This window comes from Grus americana, chromosome 1, assembly GCF_028858705.1.
Source record: "Grus americana isolate bGruAme1 chromosome 1, bGruAme1.mat, whole genome shotgun sequence".
Classification (NCBI taxonomy): Eukaryota; Metazoa; Chordata; class Aves; order Gruiformes; family Gruidae; genus Grus; species Grus americana.
This window is the reverse complement of record NC_072852.1, coordinates 135,799,258-135,813,920: the sequence shown is the minus strand read 5'-3', so window position 1 is coordinate 135,813,920 and position 14,663 is coordinate 135,799,258. Positions and strand designations below refer to the sequence as shown.

The 14,663-nt window shown below is 33.7% G+C and overlaps 1 protein-coding gene across 2 annotated transcripts in view; it reads left to right on the top strand.

The window, feature by feature from the left end:
- Nucleotides 1–13,148, top strand: part of MOSPD2 (motile sperm domain containing 2) — a 38,247-nt gene extending 25,099 nt beyond the window's left edge. For both annotated transcript variants that reach the window (XM_054849893.1, XM_054849904.1), the window contains exons 9-15: nt 752–922; nt 3,577–3,689; nt 7,142–7,238; nt 8,034–8,130; nt 8,712–8,841; nt 10,432–10,534; nt 11,050–13,148. In XM_054849893.1, coding sequence (XP_054705868.1) covers nt 752–922; nt 3,577–3,689; nt 7,142–7,238; nt 8,034–8,130; nt 8,712–8,841; nt 10,432–10,534; nt 11,050–11,196 — 858 coding nt within the window. In that variant the 3' untranslated portion in view covers nt 11,197–13,148. The remainder of the gene's footprint in view (nt 1–751; nt 923–3,576; nt 3,690–7,141; nt 7,239–8,033; nt 8,131–8,711; nt 8,842–10,431; nt 10,535–11,049) is intronic.
- Nucleotides 13,149–14,663: the final 1,515 nt, after the last annotated feature.

The window sequence follows — 14,663 nt, the reverse complement described above, 5'->3', positions numbered from 1 at the left end:
AGGAACAGACACCCCTGTTTACATCTAATGTTAGAAACTATTAAATAAAAATATTCTGAGAATGTTAAGAGTATTTCTAGTTAGCAGAAACAGTTTTTTACTCATCCTCCAACAGAAAAGATACCTTTATTGTAGAAGCAGCAGGAACTTAAATATGCTGCTTCTGCATTACTCTGTCTTGAATATCGTCTTTAAATTGATTTGGCATTCCAAAGACTGAGGTCTGAGTTGCAGGACGTGTTAAAGGTCCGTACACTAGGTTAAACTTGACGGATTGTTTGGGTTGTTTTGTGGCTTTGCTTTTGATTTGATTTTTAAACTGTGACTATTATGAAGCTAAAGCACAAAGAACAACTGAAGCTTTTCATCACTCTTGGAACATTCTTTAGAAATAGCTGTCATAAGTTTTAAACCAGATTTCTTAGAACTAAGAACGAAACTTCAGCATTAAGACTCTGAAGGCTGATCCTCAATAGACCAGATTCTACAGTTCTGCTGTGACTATAAATAACAACAGTAGCTACAATTCAGTGGCTTCATTGGGTGACTATATTTGTCTATTAATGATAAAATAAAAACTATTGGTAGTGTCAACTTTCTGCACAGGAGTCCAACTTAAAATGGATAAATGAAACAAGTCAGGTAAAAAAAACCCCCTAATTTATAGTATTTTCATTTTTAAAAAATACTAGAGAAGGCACTTCTCATCCTCCTAAATAACTGGTCCTTTAAAACTCTCCTTATGTTTTAGGATTCTTTTAAGTACAGTTATCCTCCATTGGTTGATGATGATTTTCAAACTCCTTTATGTGAAAATGGGCCCATTACTAGTGAAGATGAGCATGAAAGTAAAGAAGAGATAGATACGGACACCAAGGAGACTGGGGAGCTGAATGAAGAACAAAATCTTAATCAGAAAAAGGTATCTAACTCTGAAGGTTGAGGTAAAAGTAGTTAAATCATTACGAAGTGGGACAGGAGGTGTATAGTTTTTGTTTCTTGTCAGGCTTTTACTTTGTGTGTTGATTTTTTTTTTCTCTTAATTTTTTCTTCCCTCTAGTTTGACAAAAGAACCCAGTAAAGCTGAGAATTACCCTTGCAGTTTGAACCTTGCTGCTTAATCTGTTAAGACGAGTTTCGTGCTTCTGAATGATTAAAATGTGCACCAAATATTAAATATCTTTCTGGAATATAGGAATTGTACAGTAAAATTTAAAAGGTTTCTGTGTTTTGTTTTTGAAGATTATGTCTTTCTAGTTGGTTTATTTTTAATCTTGGGATATCTAGCACTGTACATCTTATACATCTGAGAATGAATGTATTTTAAAGTCGGTATGCATATCAGAAAATGTTACCGGTTTAAATATTTTACTTTACTGGATATTAATTTGTTTTCTTAAATTACTGATAAAAATTTCAACATATAAGAGGTTTCATTTATCCTCAGGAGAAATTGTATTCCTTAATCCATCAATGCTGTTTTACAATATAACTTTCCTGCAGTGATGTTTAGCGAGAAATATAATGTCATTGTTTTATACAAGTCCATATGAAGTGATATTTAAGAATATGCAATGATAGTCAGTGGGGATATCACTCTTGAAAACAGCAGGAAAAATCGGAAGTTTACCACATAAGTGCCATACTTAATTTTGGAATATGTATTGCAAAGCTTGTGTTTAAAAAGGAATCATTACATAACCATGGTGACTTCCTGAGCATTAGACTCAGTAGCTTGTTTTGGTTGTAGCACATCTTCCAAGCTCTGATTCTCAGATACGGAAATGTGGAGAATTCCTGTTCAGTGTGTGAGTTGGCTTTGGTGCTTCTTAGCCTCAGTGTTTGTTTTTGATTTGCTTGGCTGACTTCAGCTTTCTACTTATGGTTTGGGTGTTTTTACTTTTTTTTTTTAACTCTTAAAAATAATGATTTGGTTCATGTGTTCTGTTTTATACAGTGTAAGCTGCTACTCAGTCTTTCCAATGAGCTAAGATTGACATCTATGCTTATCATGTATTTATTAATTTTAAGGCATGTTTAAGGCCTTACCTTTAACATACTTCTAAAATTTCAGACCATATCTCACTGTTGTTGATACTATTTTGGTAAAAAGTGGATTATTATTTTGCTTCAACTTGCTATTCCTCTGTTCATATATTTAAGATTAATACTTGCTATTTCTTCCACAGCAAGTACACCATTGTTTGTCACTTCAATGTTATGTCCTTTCCCAAAATGTGTTTTTCAGTAATATCCCTTATTGTCTCAGAATTGTTGGCATTTCTTATTTCTAAGCTAATTATTTTTTACATAACTGTCTAAATATAATTATTCAAATACTTTAAGACCAGCTTCCAAACTAAGTGATCTGTGAGATATCGTTGTCTTCATTATTATTTACTGTTCTTTATTGTTTATATGCAGACTCTTGTCATCACTAAGGATTCATCTGATTTATTTTACATATGTATGCCTCTTCTTATCACATAGAAGGGCCTGTTTTTTTCCACAGGAGAGAGCCATGATTAATAAACTTGGTTAGTAAGTGCCTGGCCTGTAGATGCCTGCATATGGCAAGAAGGACTCCACCTTTAATGTGTATTACAATAATATTTTCTTGGTAATTCTAATTAGATTTATGTAGAATAAAGCCCAACACATAACTAGTGCCTTTTCTATAGTAACCTTTTACTATAACTGTCATTAAAAAAAAATCAAATTGCTGTGTGGTTTCTTTTTATAAAACCTATTTTCTATAAAATTTTGTATTCCTTTCATTCCCATACTTCAAATTTACATAAACTGAATTATCTTCATGTCTTCTCTCTATATTTTAAGTGGAATAAAAACAAGGCAAGGAAATTGTTCAGCTAGCTGATCTTGAGTCATGTCACTAATTCTTTCAGTCTTCTATATCAACCTCCCCATCCTCTGTTTTGCATTTAATTCCAGAGTTCTTTAATTTTTTTTATAAGATGACCAGATCTGCTGACATGTATTTTCTTAATGTAATAGAGAAAAACCCTCAGAACCCAAGGTATCTGCAGTTTTGAATGCACCAGTTCATTCAGCATTGTTTCTTTTAAGCTCTCCGTACTTCAGAGGTCCATCTAAAAGCAGTTGAAGATATGTTTAGCAACTCTGCAATACAATAAAGTGTGGAACTGTTACTGTGTTTTCTGCGCAATGTTGCGGTGATTGTATTAGAGTGTCTGTTTTAATTGAAAAGTTTTGCAGTGGAAGAATAGCATCAGTGCTTTATAATCTTCAAATATTTGAAGTACTATAACCATATGTCTGGAGTTTTCAAAAATAAACAACTTGGGCATCAGGAAAATACATGGAAAAAAGTGAAGCAGGAATTTTGTGCATGTTTAATATATTAAGCTTCTAGAACAAATCATTCTATTCAGTGGACTTCAAGCAGCTTCAGGGAATTAATATGTTTTAAGCTTGGTCTGCAATATATAAATTGTTGAAATAAGCCTCCTTGTATTCTCTGAAATACCTGCATGATTCTGTAACACGTGTAACCCAGGTTTCTAGTTAATCATTATAACTATCATTTTTACTCAGATGAATTCTATAGAACAAATTTCCAAATCAGAGGAAACTGACAAAACAGAATTCAAACCAAAAAATGCAAAGAAAGCATTAACCACTTTTAAAGGACCTTTATTACATATCAGGTAATAATAATATTCTTTTATTTTTTACAATGTGCCTTGGACACTTGTGTACTGAACTAGTTAGCTTTCAAACTAAACTATTTTTCAGACTATTAGAGGATAACAATAGCTATAAACATCCTTTTAAGAATTATTTTTACAAAGATCAAAGAATTTTTCTGGTTTTATGTGTTTTAGTGAATCTTTTGGTGTCACTATTGGCATGCTTTTTGTACTAATTAGTAGGTGTATATTTCATAGAATTGTAGAAACATGGTTTCATTTATATTGATAAACTGTCTATCATTGGTTTTAGTTAAACCTGTGCTTATCTAATGAGAGCAGTGGTTTGACATTAATTTCATTGGCTTAAAAACCAATGTGTTTAAGACAGCTTTCACCGTTAAATCTTGCTTAAATTCTTTTAACTTAAGATGGTGTAAATGTCTACATTAGTGGTTTGCACCAATTAAACTTAATGGTCCAATTTATTTTGTGTGGGAAGTGCTCTGCATAAATGGCATATCTGCTCAAAATTTTGTTGTCAAAGATGCTTATGTCTTTCAGTTAATCTGCTTTTTATCATTAACCTAGAAAAAAAGGATTAGCCAATATAACTTTTTCTTTTCACTGCCTTTCAGGTTAAGATGCTTGTTTAGCAATTGATTTAGGTGTTTACTTTTATTTTCACTTCCAGTTTGCTATTAGATGAATGAAGAAAATATCTAATTTATAGGTAATTCCTTAGCTAATTTTGTGCTATACTGAATTAGTTTTGGAATGAATTTGAATAATGACATGCTCATTGGCATAAATATTTTTTGTGTCAAATTTTCCTGGGTTTGAAATGAAAATTATAGTCCTTTATGTGCAAAAACCTCCTCTGTATAGACTTAGTTTCTTGTATGGTGGGACAAAGGCATGGACTGCAGAGTTGTGATTTTTAAAGGAATGTTGAAAATTTTGTGTCCCCATGACAAAAGTTGTGTTCTTCTATCCACTTCTTAAAAAACCCCAAACAAAAACAACCAACTAAAAAAAAACCCCAACAACCAAAACACCACACAAATGGTACCTTTTTCTCTTCCAATGGTAGAACTTGAAATTTTTTTAATAAAAGTGTTGGAGTTCATGTAAATTACATGAAAGAGTAAATTTTGTCAAGTATAGAGGTGCTAATACTTGTAGTCTTGCTCTCCTGGAAAATAAAGTACTGGTGTCAGCTGTTTGTTTGGTTTTCTTTAAGTCAGCTCTTGAGAGTGCATAGTTGTTGATCTGCATTAATGCTGTAACTCTGTAGAAGCTAGAACTAGTTTTTATTTCCCTGGAATCTTTTTCAAGACACTAAACTGAAATCTATCGAACTAAATAATACATTGTGCCGTTTATAACTAGTCACAGGCATCTATCTCAAAGACTGGCTGTGCCAGTATAATTAACTGGTGTTTTTGCTGATACAAGCATTGCCCTGTGAAGGGAGCAGCCTAGAGCCTGACTGGGAAGCTGAGGCACGGCAGCTCTGGCGCCGTGAAATCACCAAGAACCAGGAGCCTTTCTGTGCCTTCGGAACTGCATAAGGGATATTCCTTACCTGTCACTGCTTCGTACTTGTTGGCTCTGGTCTGTGACCAAAGCTGGATACTCAAGTCATCTGTCTTCCTGTTTTAGACCACCATTGCATTTGCCTTGCATATCTTGCTATGAAAGATGGGTCTTTATTGACCTTCATCCTTAACAAATTAATTTATTTGGCAAGACAAAAAGCAGCTCTTCACTTGCACTGTCTGGCAGAAGACTAGCTCAGTGTATTCAGAGACAAGAACTTCTAGTACAAGCCAAGGTGGTTACCCCACACACATCAGGGTAGTAGAAGTAGTGTTTCCGTAAAAAGCTTGGATACTCATTTAAAATAAAACACCCCACCTGCCCAACAGCTACATGCCACCCACCCCCAGCTGTATGGGACTAGTTGATTTCACAGATGACAGGCACACAGCAGTGGCCTTCAAGGTCCATTTTAATTTTTTTGTGTCTGTTGGTAGCCACAGTTGGTGGTGGAACAAGAAAGATCAGGCTCTGGCAGAATGTTCCTTTCCTTGAGCTCTTTGTAGGGCTTGTTTTGATGCTAATTAATGCTTTCCCATCTCATTTATGATTCATCTTGTAATTGCTTTAACCCACCACATCTGCAGTAGTACAGTATTAAGATAACCAAAATGCCTTGTAATTACAATCCTTCCTTTCTCTACTATTGTTTACTTAAGGTGAGAATTTGGGAACAGGAAAAAAGCTGAGAAGGGCATACAGTTACCTTATCTGTTTTAAACCCATCATTTTCTTGCTTTCTACTTCACTTAGCACACTTACTTCTTCCCCACCAAAAAGAAAAAAAAAATTGTAGTCATGCGGACTGTCTAATGCATTGTAAAATAATAGGCACCCTCCCGCACACACAGTCACTGCTGGACTCTGCTTCTAGCATGGGTGTTCAGGCTTGCCCTACAGCACCAAGGATTTTTTTCTCTGCAATTAACACTGGTTTAAGTAAGAGAAGAAAGAAATGGTACTATGAAAAGAGGTCTTTTGAGGAGGAGGTCAAACTAAGGTGAAATTTGCATTCTAAAAAGGGGAGAAGGGGGGGAAAATAAAATGTAACTTTTTTAAAAAGCTTCCTGTCAAAAGGTTATGCAGTTCTGTAGTACTTCGTAGTGTGGTGCTTCTTTGTGTGCTCCTAATGGGATGTTGAAAGAAAACAGTTCTTCACTTGTTACTTGAGTTTCCTCTCAACTTGTAGTATATGAGCATGCCGTACTTTTTTTCTAGTAGTGTTCATTTGAATGCTTATTCCAATGCTTAGTTTGATATGGTTTAAAAACTTTCATGCATGGATTTGTTAATTGCACAAGAATATTAAAAACAAGCAAAAACTTTATGCATGTGTCTCCAGAAGTATGTGAAGACTGATTCATAACTACAAGTGAATTTAGTAGTTGAAATTATTGCCACCCAGATATATGCCTGCTTCTCTTATGTGTGCACTATACCCATTACAAGAACAGATGTATGAGGTGGAAATTACTGTCTGTATCACCTTATGGTCTTCAATATTAGCGTAAATTAAAATTAATAATGCTTTTCCTTAACATACCATTATAAGAGCAGTGGCTGAAGTGAGTATATATATCCGTTGGCTTTTTCTGCTGTTGCAGGTAATTGTGGTCTTCCAGATGGAAAAAGTCAAGGGTAGTAATCAGCTGATACAGCTAGGTCCACTTGTGGTCATGAGTCAACCCTGAGCTTCACCGCAAAATTTCTGCATTTTGTTTTCACAGCTTTTTTGATGGAAAACCGATTATAGTGACTGCAGTGGCAGGGTTGAAAGTATTGTTTTCCTGTAGGTGAGGTCAGGTTTTTTCTATGACATGCTGTAAAGATAATTTGAATAAACTAATTCTTTTTAAATTTCTTATTAGCCCAGCAGAAGAACTATATTTTGGATCCAAAGAAACTGGAGAGAAAAAATGTTTGATAGCTCTCACAAATGTCACTAAAAACATAGTGGCTTTTAAGGTGAGTATTTTATGTGTGGCCTGGTTTACTAAATGTGTAACTCTTCCTTGTTTTGGGTAAGGAGGAAGAAATACTATGAAACCCACTTTTCAGTCTAAATTTTTTATTGTCCTGTGATGTTTGAAGCAGATCAAATAAATCTTCTAGCTGAATTTATGCCTATTATGTGCCATCCCAAAGGGGAAAATCAGTAATAGAAATCTGACTGAAAAAGAGCTATGGGGATAGTTAGTTCTTTAGTGAAAATCTAATACTTCCTGAAAAAGAAAGGCTTGAGCATTGAAAAGTGATCTCTAGAATTTTTCTCCTTGTTAAATCTTGGCTGGGAACAAGTTAGTAGCACACCAAAACGATGCAGCTCCATCTGCAAATGTCACCATCAAAGGAATGAATGCAGTTATGTTTGTTTTAGAAATACTGAGTTGACTTGCATCTTGATTTGGTTTTCCACCACATCTTTTGTGTTCTTTGCACACACAAATAGCTAAAGTTTCCATACTTCTATGAGTTTTAAAAAGTAGTCTGTTTGATATTCTTGGCTCTTTTTATGTACATATATAAGAGAGAAAAATCATGTATGCTGGAAAAGAAGTGGTTGAGAGAGAGGAAAAAGTGAAATACTAGGGTCTGATGACTTCTATAAAATAAAGGATTTCAAAGACTGCATGTATTACCATGTCCTTAAATATTTAAGGTTTTGGGGATTTTAGTTATTGCAGAATGAGGGAGGTTATGAAACAATCATAGTTTATGCATGTATTTGCTATATGATTGCTTGGTATTTCTTGTTTATAGGTGAGAACAACTGCTCCTGAAAAATATAGAGTTAAACCCAGTAACAGCAGCTGTGAACCTGGCACATCATTAGATATAATAGTCTCTCTTCATGGTGGTAAGTAAAATCTTACAATAGAATTTTTAAGTCTGGACAGGTTTTATTAACAGGCTGACTGCTTTAGATACTAACCATTGTATGTGCTTGCTGAGGTGTAAGACTGACACCCATGTCTGCTTGACTGTTGCATGAGTGTGTTACTATTTGTAAAAAAAAAAAAAAAAAAAAAAAAAAAAAAAAAAAAGCATGTCAGACAGCATTTGAGTAACTGCCCATACTGATTTACTACTCCACTTAAGTATAAGCAGCTGTTGTCTGCAGCCCATTCTGTTTCTTGTCTTAAAAAAAAAAGTTGTAGTGGCAGCTGTCTCACTGGTGCTCTGTTACAGTGGGAGAAAATCAGGTTTTCTAAATTGTTGCAAGGACAAGTGAATTTGGTGAATGCATTCTTTACAAAATTCTGGGTTGTCCTTCAAGATGAGAATGATTTCATTATTTTTATTTCTAGTAAGTCAGTGTCCGATGTCCTGCAATAAACAAGCTCCCATTTTAAAACACTTTTGTTCAAAAATGCTTCTACATACTTTGTAATATTGTCACTTTATCCATGCATACTTTTGTTTTTTCTTTGAGGGCAGGTTTTGCAGCTTCCCTGCAGGATCGTTTCCTTATAATGGCAGCAGAAATGGACCAGTCTTCTGCAGCAGGTGTACCAGAACTGACTCAGTTTTGGAAAGAAGTCCCTAGGACCAAAGTGATGGAACATAGGTGAGCATATGGTTTTCTGTTGATGGGGGGGGGTGAGGTTAGCCATTATTATTTAGCTGATTTATATAGCACTTGCACTTCATAATTAGTGAAGGGCTCTTCAAACCCAATTGTGTGTTTACTGACTGAAGTATATTGCTGAGGCCTCCACTCTGTTTTAACTGATGAGAGGTGTTCTTAATGTATAAAAGACACCTACAGAAAATCCTAATTTTGTAGAAGATTTCTGTAAAACCTATCACATGTTCAAACATGTGCATTTCATATTTAATGGTGAAAAAATACTACTAGAAAAATATATCACCCAATACACTCTTTTAAATATACTTGTTACTCTTCTCTATTACCTGTTCACATCTAGTTCTATCACTATACATTTCTAGAAGTTCATTGGAGTTCTCCTTCATCTAGAAGTCTTAGTCATGATATCAAGATGCTGTTTCATCTTTAAACAAATGTAATTTAACTGTATTTTTACTTTAGATTGTTCCTTTTTTTTTTTCTTTTGGAGCTGCCTTTACCCTCACATGGCCAAAAATAACATGGAAAAAGTATTTTTGAGACTTGATGCCTAAGTCTTGCTCTGTCTTTGCTTCAAATGCATATCCCTTACTTCCCTATTAAACAAAATCTACATCATGTGAGTGACTATAAGCTTCCTTGCATAAATATTGGATTGTTTCTTTTTAAGATAGACCCTGGAACAATAGGGAGAGATTATTTTATTACATTAAATTTATCACCTGGAAAGTCTGCCATGTTATATATGTTACTGATCAATACAAAACTGACCTTTATTTTTTACTAAACCTAGATTAAAAGTAGTGGAAAATATAATTCTCTTTAATATTATATGTGCAAGTGTTTTATCTGAGGAATCTACTCGGATTTTATTATACTCAATTGTCCCTTTCTTGTTTTGTCTTAGCATTTCTCTTTCCTTGAGGCTGTGGTATTTTTCTATTTTAACCATTTCTTTAGCAAATAAATTCTTTCGCACACTAATTGATTTGCATGTTATCAAAGGAGCTTCTGCTGTACTTTATAAATTGTGTAGGATTCCACTACCTTCAATTGTGGCTTGAAATTCTGTTCCTGCATATTCAACTGTGGAAGAGGTGGAGTACGTGAAAAACATTGTTGCTAAGGTTTAAAATGGAAAGAAAACCTTTAGATTTTGTTTTGCTTTTCAATAGATTATTGCATCTTTGGTAGTAAGTATTCAACTGAATAATCCAGTGGATCCTGTGCTATGAATTAAAAATGAAGATGTATTTTAACTGAGCATGCAGATAATTTTGATTTACTTTCTATATCAAAAGCTGTCAAAATGTAATTGATGGACTGACGAAGCTTTTTCAGACTATCATTGCAATAGTCCTTGCTCATTGCAGGGGGGGATTGGACTAGGTGACCTTTTAAGGTCCCTTCCAACCAAAATAATTCTATAATTCTGTGATTTTTAATAGTCATTTAGAAAATTACTAAACCAGAACAGATTATAAAGTGCATATGACTGTTTACTATTAATTATACAATGTTACATTAAATTTACAAATTTTGGTGCGTAATTTTTTTCCCCTTTCACAGGCTCAGGTGTCATGTTGTAGAAAGTAGTAAGCCTTCTTCTCTGACGTTAAAAGAGAATGCATTTAATATTCCAGCAAAAACCAATGAAGATTTACATATACAGGTAATAGTTTATTCCTTTGTGCTGAATAGTGAACAAAAGTATAAGATATGATAGAGATCAAAAGAATTTGTACTAAACCTCTTTAGTACTTCACAAATTACACTATTTGAAAAGCTTAGCAGTTGAAAGTAACATTTCAGTGACAGTGATTTCATTATTTTGTTGAATGTTTAATAAAATACTACTTGCAATGCAGTTTGCTCATTCCTCTTGTGCGTATTACAGATACGAGGTATCAATGAGCCTCAGTGATATCTTTTGCTTCCTAGTGTAAAGATGTCACCTGCTTGATATAGGCAATATAGGCTATGCATAACTCTTAAAGATTCAAAGCTTCTTTAGTGGAACAGTTTCCTTAAGTATGTAGTGATAGAAAAGGCATCACTTGAAGTCTTTTTTCTTTTTTTTTTTTTTTTTTCCTTTTACGGTGTTTAGTTATTGACTAAATAGCTGTAAATTAACAAGTACTTTCATGTTTAGTAATTCTAATTTAATGAAGCTATTTCTATTTTCAGCTAACTCATTTACTGCAAATTAATAAAAGACTTCAAGAGCAGATTGATCGTTGCCTCTGGTTCCAGCAGTTGTCAGTTGTTTTATCATTACTGTCACTTACTGTTGTTGCCTTCTGCTTCTACCTGGTGTATACCCAGAGACACTAAAAAATTATTTTGCCCTGGATATGCTGCCTATCATGGTTGGTTGGAGTGGAAGAGATTGCAGTGCTGTGCTTGGATCCTGGAACTGTCAAAATGAGGTTTGTGAGCCCACAACAATGAACAAGGATATAATTTGCTGAAATCAAAGAAGAAATGAATGACCAGCAAAGGAAATTGCCAAAAGTTGACACTTAAAACAGTGCATGAGGAAGATGTTAGAGCTAGGACCTATTTTCACTGTTCAACTCCATAAATACTACTGAACTGGAAGGAGGAAACCAAATACAATGACATAATTTAAAACTGTGTAGTGTTTTTTCCCCTCTATTCAACTACTTTAAATACAATATTTCGTTTCTTTTTCATCGTATTCATTCTTACATCCGGAATTATTCTCATGGAAGGTGCAAGCAGGCCTTAAGTGTATTCTAAAGCTTAACTTGTTCATTCAGGAAAATTTATGGAAATTATGTAGTACCGGTAGATTTTTTTTTTATATAATCTATGTACATGGACATATAAAGGAAGATATTTGATGTTAGTAATTATTTTGTTAATTCAAGCTCATTGCTTTCATTGGTTAAATTCCTTTCTTTTTGTGCTTTTCCTGAACGCAAAGTTATTTTAAATATTTCCTACCAAATAACATAGACACAGCCATATTGACCAGGAATATAACCCTTGTTTGATTCCAAAGATAGTAATGAAATAATCACGACGAGACACTATTCCTATTCTTTCCTTTTTTATTTTTTTTAAGCAACTCTTACTCAAATTGTGGAAGAAGCATAAGAGTTGACTTTTGATGACCTATTACTGGTTCATAAAAAGGCTGATAAATAGTAAATAAGTAAGAACTTATTTTGAGATGTGCAATATGCGTAAATTACAGAGGAGTCTGAGAAAAGCAAGTCAAGTCAGCAAGATTAAATATTGTTGAAGGGAATGTAAAAGTGTTATATCTGCCATTTCTCAGAAACTTGTAGAAATGGTGTATGAAGCTAGTGAGAACTTCTGCTAACAAAGATTCTTTGTACTCATTACTGTAAATATTTATATTAAAATGATAAACACTTAAAAGGAGACTGATGGTATCTTTCATACATTTAAAATTTTCACTCTTGATAAGGTCTAAAAATTTAAAATAATTTCTTTACCAGAATTAATTTTTGCTACAGATTGGCTTTGTAACAGATCATTTAGTTTCGTCTGACTTAAATAGGTAAAAAGAGATTATTGAAGAAAAGTAAAGGTCATACTCTTTTCTGTCTTTTTGCTTACAGTATCTCTTCACTGAGGTGTAGGTGTAGTATCACTAGTAGGAAATAGAAAAGGGCAGTTTCAAAAACGCATTAGTAAACTGATTAATAAAGTAGCATATATTTCAATCTGATTACTAAAAAAAATTACCATGTAAAAGGCAACTCTACAGAACTGTTTGGTGCACAGTCTTCTGTCCTTTCTTAATTTATACAATGTTTTGCCATGTCTACATTTGCTTAATTTTTCACTATCTCATTTGTGTTCAGTTTGCTTCTCAGTATTTTGTTTTCTTCATGAGTTGGCAACTTACATTGTTCACCGCTTTCTGTGTTACTTAGGTTATTTTCATGTGCATGCAACTCAAATGCTTTGCTTCCAACAAAATGAGTTGTCTTCTTGTTGAGAAAGGTAACAAAGTAATTTGTAACCTCAAGATAATAATAACCATGCTATTAAAATGCCAATTCCTTAATTTGAGTGTATTGAATAGCACTTTACTGTAAAATTGCAAGAAATATATTCTTAGAGTCTTTGCCAATATGAATATTTTAATGTTTGGGTGCTTTCATATATTTTCAGTATTTTATTACTATGTTGGTATTTTCTTTGTATGATGAATCAGATGAACATCTTTTCTATTTTAATATGTTTTAGAAGAATACAGATACAGAATAAATATGAGGAAATATGTAGTCTTGAATGTTTAGTCTTTTAAAAATAGCTACATCTCCTGAGGTTTGGTTCTCTTGTTAGTCTGCGGATACTTAATATGAAGGAGAGGTCAATATGGTAATGGCCCATAGCCTGTTGTGTAATAGAAGTTGTGATGATACTTGTCAGACAAATGTAAAATAGATGATCATAAATTCTTAGGCAGAGTACCTAGCATAATAAGATAGCACATAATACTGGCATGTAAACACTACTGTGGCACAAATACTGCAAATCCACACAATACAAATATATATGTATATTTTGGTAAAACTATTATTTAAACATCACACAGTAAATGGAAATATATATATATAAAAGCTAAAAAAGAAAAGGCAAAGTAACAGCATTTTACTTAAATAGAAATTGACAGTAGTCTATTTTGTATTTTTCTTCTGAGAGAACTTCATCGTTTCTATCATTGCAAAACATGGTGACCAATCAGTATTTTCCCAGTCTTCAGTTGTTAGTAGGTTCAGGCTTGTTTGCAACAATGTGCAAACACACATTTCAGCCAGTCCGTTTTGGAAGGTTTTGTGTCGAACACACTGATGTTACAGTGCATAGCAGTAATGTGACTTTCACATGACACCCAAAATTGAGAGAATAGACAAAAGATTGTTTTCAATTTTTATTTGTTTCACAGTACATGAAACTCAGTCAAATCCTATTTTGTGAATTGTCCAAGTTATAAAATGCCCCAGCTTTATACACTATGTAAACCATCAAGACAAAAAATTTATTTTTCCTTTCCCTCATTGTAGATTAGCAGTTAATCTTGGCTTTTACAGTCAATTAAGAGACAGAATCCTAAAAATTTGCAATTTGTACTTCAAAAGAGCACATACTTTTTTCCTAGCAAGCAGTTTTTGTGCCCTATACTTAGGTTCAGTTTTTTACTTAATAAAGTAAAAGATTAGACTCAAGACCTCAATAGCTAGTGCGTTGTTCATCACCTCTTCTCTACTTGCAGAGCCTTACTGTAGGGGTAGGTGGTGCTCCAGGACATCATTCGCATCGGCATCCTGGTTTTTTAATAGTGAAAACAGGAATTTTTGCGTAAGGACAGAGTCATATTGAGGTTTTTTAATTAGATGCAAAACTAAGTATCTTGGAAAAAGCACATTGGAGTAGGCTTATTTGGAAAAAAAATCTTGATTATAATATTTTAACATATCACATAATTTTCCCACTTCTTTAGAAACAGACACAGAGGAGCATAATATATTTTAGAAATTTTGTTAAAAAAAAAAAAAAAAAAAGACAGAGCCAGGAACAGGGCTTTTTAATTGCCTTTCTATTTTATCAGTGATTCCCTGCCATAACTGAATTGTCTCTAATGTCTGCGTTCGAGTTCTCTCAAACATTTGTCCCTGCTTCCAGGTGTTGTTTTATATGGTACTAGTGGACTGTGTGGGGTTTTGTAGAGAGCATTTGAAGTCACTGTGCTGTCTTGGGGATCCTTGTCCTTTCTCTCTAGCTGGACTGGCAGCGTA